The following is an 8,504-nucleotide window of genomic DNA, read 5'->3' as shown; positions in this document are numbered from 1 at the left end:
CCCGACTGACAGTCATAAAGTATGTCACATGATTAAGCAATATCACACGAGAGGGAGTGTGATATTGCGTGTGATATTGCTTTTATACAACAGTTCTACAGCGTAATTTATTAGTTAACAGTAATAAGTGACAACAGATTATGATTTTTTTGTTCATTTAATAATTTGTTTTGGCTCTGTCAAGAAAAAATTGGTCCGCAACTGGACTGTTGCCTAGTAACCTGAACACAAACATCTGCAGGCTAGCTACTTTGTATTAATGGTCATTTCGGAGTGATACATGTAGTTAAAAGTCCCAGTGCTGTTATACTGTATATCAGCACTCATGGAATGCCTCTTGTCCAATCAAATTACTTGGTCGGAACTAACTGTTGTATAATAAAGCGTAACACAGAGTATGTTTAAAAACAACAACAACAACAACAACAACTGTGGACTGCACCTGTGGAGACGGCATCACAGCCGTGGTCAAAGAGCTCCCCCAGGGCCGAGCTGCTCTTGGTCCTGCGGGCCTGCTTCCCATCGATGGCGTCCAGAGACTGATAGATGAACAGCCCCAATGCGCTGAGGATGAAGGCCCATGCTGGAGCCTTACGGGGGAGGGAGGGAGGGAGAGAGAGAGAGATGGGGGACGGAGGTAAAAAGAGAGACAAATGAGACAAGAGGAAGGATGGTCTGACCTGGATTCTAGGACGCTCATTTAAACCTCCTCCACCTCACCCACAGCCTTCTGGGAGAACTACAGCTGCATGGTTTAACAGCTTAGACGAGAGGCGAGGTTTCTAAATCAAACATGTGAACCTGACGGATATCCAGTGATCACAAACATTCGATTCCGGCCTTCGACATGTCCTGCATGTCATCCCTCCTCTCTCTCTCTCTCACCCATCCTTCCTGTCAATCTCTACTGTCTCCATCCCATGAAAGTATAAATGCCCTATTTATTTATTTTTTAAAGGTCGGAATTCTTCGTTCAACAAGTCATGAAAGTCATCATCTTTTGTATTCTTACTTTGCTTACTCCTTCAGAGCCCTTATAATAATAATAACTTTTATTTGTATAGCGCTTTTCCTGCAAACGTTGCAGCTCAAAGTGCTCCAAAGTGCTGCAACAAAGTGCTTATGACATATTGTGACATGACATATTGTGACCTCTGACATATTTCCTTAAATGAATGCTGACAACCGGCAAACAACATCACATAGACGATTACTGAGTAGGGCTGTCCCTAACGACTATTTTTCTAACGATTAATCTAGCGATTATTTTTTGGGTTAGTCGATTACTCTAACGACTAATTTAACGATTAGTCTAACGATCTTTTTTTTTACTGTTCGATTAATGTATCACTTAATTTTCCCCAAATAAATGTCAAAAACGTATCTTATTTTATTCAATTATTCTTGTACAAATATATAAATTAGGCTTCTGCACTGCAGGGCAATATTCCACAACAAAAAATATCCTCTCTTTCTTACAGTCCAACATAAAATATAATATTATAAAATATAAAAGTTCTCACATTCATAACATTCTCCCCCTCTCTCTGCTCTCCCCCTCCCACGCTCCTCTCTCTCCCCCCCTCCTCTCTCCCCCCGCCTGCCTCCTGGTTATTATTATTATTATTATAGGTCAGTATTTCTCAAAGTGTGGGGCGTGCGCGTCGCCAGAGACAGTTAGGAGGTCAACAAGTTACAGTATCTTAGCTGTTTATAATGATGGCATGTCTAACAGGGACACTGACAGGGAAAAGAAAAACGACAGAAAATCACAATACTTGAGAGTAGGGATGCACCGAATGTAGTGATGCTCCGATCTGATCGGCGCCGATCGGTATCGGCCGATATGGCCTTGATCGGTTTTGATCGGAGTTCTCAAAACGGCCGATCAAACATGACCGATCAGTTTACAAAATGGCGTCGCCAGTCTGGAAATATTACACAGTGTCGGAAAGAGACAACAAATATGCCGTTTGTAATGTCTGCTCAAAAGAAATACCTTGCGGAGGAACGCACGCAAGGTCTTTCAATACCACGAATATCATACGGCATTTGCTGCGTTCGTCGATTCGCTCAGAGAGCGCCGAAGCGCACACTGGGCTCGACGTCATAAAGGGACCGAGTGCTTTGATTGGACGAGAGGCGTTCCACGAGTGCTGGTCAGAGTTCCAGCGCGACTTCACGAGCGTAGTGTAGGTAGTGTTCACCGACGTCATGTGACCCCGCGAGCAGGAAGTCACTTGGCCCATAGCAACAACAACTATTAGCGCGTGAGTTTTAGGTCTTCCTCTGTGCACCTTGCACAAGTGTAGATAGCGAGCGACTTTTCAGCAGCAGGACATATTTTAGATGATGAGAGGAACAGGCTGAGTGCCAAAAACGCTGAGATGCTTGTATTTCTCAAGGCTAATCTGCCAGTGATGCTGCTTAATCAGAAGTAAGGTTTGAGTCTGAAATCTCCTTAGGTGCAATGTTTTGTTTTATTGATTATTGCTGACTTGCTGTCTTATCTCCTCCTAAATATGACTTGAAACTGACTGACTTGAAACAGTATTTTATATTTGGCTATAGCCTGTTTATGTTGCAGTTTAGTTTGGGTATGTTTATTGTTCCTCAGGAAAGCTACAGTTACAGTATAAGCTCCAAGTTCTCTAAGAGCCCCTAGTTCCTCTCATTCGAGTGGAATGTTGCACATTTGATGTGACAGTGTACATTTTATTTATTATGATTTTTATTTTCACATTTTATTTGTTTTTCCTGAAGTAAGCTACAGGTGGTTGTGAATTCAATAAAACAGATGGTCGTCAATTCATGATACTTTCTCATCTCCTAATTTCATTTAAATACTTAATATACAATGTCAATGGTGTTAAGAATAATTTAAAACATAAATAATGCTACACAATAAATAGAATGCTTCAATTGCCATTTTCGACGCTGTGATCGGTGATCGGTGATATCGGATCGGCAGATCACTGATTCCAGTGATCGGTGATCGGTGATCGGCACCAAAAACCCTGATCGGAGCATCTCTAACCGAATGAGGTTCAGAGGGATGAGCCTTAACCGCGCCATTGATGTACGACTGTGTCGGAGATCTCCTGTCGATAAAAGCTCGCATGATTATACTACTATCTAGTATACTAGTATACATACTATCGCATGTGCGGAGTCCATACTCCACTCCACCCCCTTTACAGCACAGTCGGAGTTCGGCCGTTCCGTGTGAATGTTCGCCAATGTGAGACGTTAATTTTTTATGACGCGATCAAACAGTGCAAGCAACCCATGCTGTTCTGTAAATGAGACGAGCATTGAGTGATGACTACCTACTGCCAAGTAATTAAATGACAGCAAACATGCCGGCAGTTTGGTATCTGTTCTCTGACTCTGAAAGACAACAAGAGGCACATTCTGATATTATAGACTTCCGGTTTCGTTTTCGCGTGCGTCTTCAAAATAAAAGCGTGAGTTAAGTGTTGTTGAAAATCAATGACACGTCGCTCGTAACTGGTCGCAGCCATGTTGTTTATTTGCGACGCACCGACGCACATTACGCAAGTCGACGTATTGACGTAGTCGATTACGACGACTAGGTCGACGTGTCGTCCCAGCCCTATTACTGAGAAAGGAAATGAGGTCCAAAGAAGAATGCAAGACATGGTGACACATTTCTGCTTCTTGGAATGTTTTTAAAACACAAGGGATCTTATTCATTAGAATGTCCCCCGACCCCCACCCCTCTCACTCTCCCCCACACCCACACCCACACCCACACTCACACTCACACTCACCCCCACACTCACCCCCACACTCACACTCACGGCTGTATAAACAAACAGTGACACTTAACCCTAAGCCCTTATGTGACTGTGTGCAGATGGCTGGGGACCTAGGCCTAGTCTTCCAAAAGGCTTTGTAGCAGGTCACACACACCAGTCAGTCCAAAACAAACAAGTAGAAAGCTTGATTATTCAACGTGGATGTCCAGCTTGTCCACAATGACGTATCTGAAATGAGACCCAGGAAGCTCATCAAGATTGGTAAAAGAACCCTTAAACCATGATGAGCCAGGGTCCAGCACGGCAGATAGATGGCTTTATTTACCTGACAATAGGCCCTCTGCTCTTTATGTGTGTGTGTGTGTGTGTGTGTGTGTGTGTGTGTGTGTGTGTGTGTGTGTGTGTGTGTGTGTGTGTGTGTGTGTGTGTGTGTGTGTGTGAAAATGTTTGGTAAAGGCAAGATTCCATTTTTGTTTTGTTTTTTTTTACCTTTATTTAACCAGGCAAACATGTAAGAACAAATTCTTATTTGCAAATGCAGCCTGACCAAAAAGCAATGGCTCTTTGGGGGGGGGGGGGGGGGATGGGAAGCTAGAAATAAAACAAGGTTAAGTAATTTACAACAATAAAACACTGGCAAACACAGATGCATTAAAATACTAACAGTCAGAGAGAGGGGAGAGAGACGGAGGAGGTAGGGGTGAGGAAGAGCGGAGGTGAGGGATAGCGGGGGTAGTGGAGCAGGGGTATTTAAAATGAGGCAGTGATGGGTTATGGGATGGGTGAGAGACGGTGATCAGCAGGTGCATTGAAAAAGTTATTCCTACAACTATTTTACCACAACATATGGTACACCTAATGCCCCTTCCTCTAATGACCAAATGAACTAACTGCTGTTCAGTAACCCTCTCTCGTCCTATATGGCTGCAGCTTAGCAGTTTTGTTATGCGTCCATGTAAAGAGATGCATGTTATTGTATTGTATATATTGTATTGATCCTTCTTCTTTGGCCAGCTCTTTTTTATTATTATTATTATTATTGTTATTATTATGTTTTAGGCCATTTCCGCTTTAATGAGGACAGAGACACAGACAGTAGAGATTGACAGGAAGAATGGGTGAGAGAGAGAGGAGGATAGAGACAGTAGAGATTGACAGGAAGGATGGGTGAGAGAGAGAGAGGAGGATAGAGACAGTAGAGATTGACAGGAAGGATGGGTGAGAGAGAGAGGCGTGACATGCAGGATATGTCGACGGCCGGAATCGAGCCGGAGACACTGCGATTACATGGCTGACGCCTTAGCGTGCCTTAGCCTTAGCGTGCCTTAGCCTTAGCGTGCTGGCCAGTTCTGGATTGGGTATAGAGCCCTCATCCACCCCTTTTCAGTTCCTTTTCATTTTTACCATCTAGGTAAAATACCGTCTCCTTGGAGTAACCTAGGGCTAAGTGCAGTAGTACTCAAGGGCACACTAGTGGTGGTGTTCCCAGGTCTTACTCAAGGGCACACTAGTGGTGGTGTTCCCAGGTGGGATTTGAACACACAACCTTCGGATCACCAGTCCAACTCACTATCCACTATCCCAGTTGATCGTAGGCTACAGCAGTGTCTTATCCGGTCAGCCCAGTATTTTCACCCAGTTATTTATTGGCCAATAAAAACACAGACTATAGTTGGACAAAGGTTGGCAAAAGCATCCATAGATGCATTGGGGAGACTGCAGTGATAGTGGAGCTGGTGTGATATCTGTCCCAAGCCTGATGATCAAATCTGGACTTTGTGTCAGTGGTGAGGTCCTAATCTTCCCTGAGGAATCAGGTGGACAAAGGTAGGCCTATATTGAACTGATAAACACACAACATGCGCCACATATAGACACAAGGGCGCACGCACGCACACACACACACACACACACACACACACACACACACACACACAGACTCTCTCACACACACACACACACACACACACACACACACACACACAGACTCTCTCTCTCTCACACACACACACACACACACACACACACACACACACACACACACACACAGACTCTCTCTCTCACACACACACACACACACACACACACACACACACACACACACACATTTAAGTGGGCCATAGGTCATCATAGTGATGGAAATGTGACACGTGTTTTAGTTGTTGAACTTTTGTGTGTTTACTATTCTGTCACTGCTCAGAGGTGGAACCATCTGAATCATGCACATTCTACACGACTCAAGTCAAAGATCAATATCTTATCTTGGCCATAAACGTTTTAGTTTTTTGTTGTTTTTCTTCAACATAAAGTATATGCCATATCATTTCTCGCGGTGACATTTAATTACAATTCCCTTGATTTAAGCTAAGCCTGCCCAAACAGGTAAGGTTGGACAACTAGCTAACTAATTAGCCTAGTAGTATGTCAAAGAGACCATAATGAGAAGGTTCTATCTCCGTTTAGAATGATAAGGTTCTATCTCCGTTTAGAATGAGAAGGTTCTATCTCCGTTTAGAATGAGAAGGTTCTATCTCCGTTTAGAATGAGAAGGTTCTATCTCCGTTTAGAATGATAAGGTTCTATCTCCGTTTAGGGCAGTTCAGAGATATTGAGCGTCAAAGTGTTTACATTCCATTATGTTTTGTGAGATGGAACCTTTGTATTTTATGAATTACTAACTCAAAAATGTCAACATTTAAAAAAATAACACCACACAGGCGTTAATAAACACCTAATGGATCAGATTATGTAAAAAAACTCAATTTTGACAAAAATGGAGATCCTAGAACCTTATAATTCTAACGTCACGACACGGTAGAAGACCTCCCTGGACCCCTGACACACACACACACACACACACACACACACACACGCGCGCACGCACACACACAGAAAGTTGCACTCACCTCCTCTGTCGCCGTGGGACAGTAACACACGAGCACTATCGTAGTGAGTACGTTAACCACCAGTCCGACTATGGTCAGGGTGTTCGGCGCGACCCACGTGGGGACCTGTTCCACTAGCCAGTTCCAGTAGACCTGACACGGGGGCTCGAACAGCGAGCGACCCGAGGCTGAGTATCTGTGGTCCTCCAGCCGCCGGAGCTGGGCGGCCGAGAGCGGCTCTGGCCACCAGAAATGGGGCATTGTTTTTGTGTTTTCACCCTCCGCTCTCCCCAAAAAAGTAGTACCACCCAGCGATACTCCTGTCCTGTCGTCCCTCTCGTGTTCCAGACAGTCAACTGTTATCTACGGTGGCCGACCCAGAAAAGACTTTGCTCATTTGGCATTTATCTAGTGGTGAATAGTCCTTCTTCCAGAGCGGAACCATGAGTTGTCGATATTTCTTCCCGTTTCTCTGATTGTAGAATTGCGTTTCAGCAGGAAGGAAGTCGGTGTCCGGAAGGGAATGGCACCGGGAGATTCAAACCACAACACTGTGAATGTACTCTAGTCCCCTCCGCGGTAGGCGAATTTGCGGAACCTAGGATGGTAGGGCAATACCGCTACCTGATTGGTTGGCGAAGCGGAGGGGGCTCTTCATGAGTGCTTCGTCAACCAATCAGGTAGCGGTATTGCCCTACCTTCCCTGCTTCGCCAACCAATCAAGTAGCGGTGTTGCCCTACCTTCCCCTACCATCCTAGGTTCTGCAAATTCGCCAGCTAGGCGCGTAGGGTGCGATGGTAGAACCTGATTACTACTATCACATGCTGATCAAACTCTTAACTGCAGATAACTCCGCTGAAAATATTCGTAACACATTGTTTAAAAAAAAAAACACTACATGTGTTCTGGCTTTGTGTGTAGCATTCTGGATTGAATGTGGCTGATGAACTGTCCCTCAAATTTACAGTATAATGTATATTTGCCAAAACAACTTCTCTCAGTTGGTTTAAGATATGTTCACACAAATAAATGTTCAGTTACATACATGTATTTGTTTTTATTATTCCATGAGTCATGAATAACAAATTGAAAGTAAAGGCATGCGCACATGGCCTGACAGCCCCAGTAGTGTACAGTACAGTTTTCGCACAAAAAGCATAATTTTGTCATGCAGACTCTGTTTGAAAGCCTTCAAGCATTCGTCGGCCTTTTAGGTCATGTATTAAATACATTTTTCCCACTCCAAGAACAAAAGTGAAATCAACAAATCTTATAGTGATGCATGATTAATGAGACAATACTTTAATTACTGCACAAAAATGTTTAGACTTTTGCAGATGCCTTAATCTTTATCTTCCTATTCTTTCTTTAGTCACAATACATTGCATTGCCATACTGCAGACACCAAGCCACTATTTATACACATTATCCTTCTCCCTTCAGCTATGCCTTTGAGATCAGTTGTTACCCCCAAACACTTTCCCCCACAGAGAAAATACACAATGACACATCGTGACGTTTGAATTATAAGGTTCTATCTCCATTTTTGGTCAAAATTGAGTTTTTTTACATAATCTGATCCATTAGCTGTTTATTAATGCCTGTGTGGTGTTATTTTTTAAATGTTGAAATGTTTTAGTTAGTAATTAATAAAATACAAAGGTTCCATCTCATAAAACATAATGGAATGTAAAAACTTTGACGCTCAATATCTCTGAACTACCCTAAACGGAGATAGAACCTTATCATTCTAAGCTCACGACATGTTACTGTTCATCCTACATGTTACACACTACTCTCTTCAAATAAAAAGTTACAGTCAACCCCCCCCACCCC

The 8,504-nt window shown here is 43.3% G+C and overlaps 1 protein-coding gene across 1 annotated transcript in view; it reads right to left on the bottom strand.

Moving 5' to 3' along the window:
• Nucleotides 1–7,177, bottom strand: part of chpt1 (choline phosphotransferase 1) — a 13,959-nt gene extending 6,782 nt beyond the window's left edge. Inside the window, exons 1-2 of the mRNA XM_080537490.1 lie at nucleotides 6,689–7,177; nucleotides 443–590 (exon numbers count right to left, since the gene is read on the bottom strand). Coding sequence (XP_080393616.1) covers nucleotides 443–590; nucleotides 6,689–6,928 — 388 coding nt within the window. The 5' untranslated portion in view covers nucleotides 6,929–7,177. The remainder of the gene's footprint in view (nucleotides 1–442; nucleotides 591–6,688) is intronic.
• Nucleotides 7,178–8,504: the final 1,327 nt, after the last annotated feature.

Source organism: Nansenia antarctica (genome assembly GCF_963989245.1).
Source record: "Nansenia antarctica genome assembly, chromosome: 8".
Lineage (NCBI taxonomy): Eukaryota > Metazoa > Chordata > Actinopteri > Argentiniformes > Microstomatidae > Nansenia > Nansenia antarctica.
This window is presented reverse-complemented; position numbering and strand designations above follow the sequence as displayed.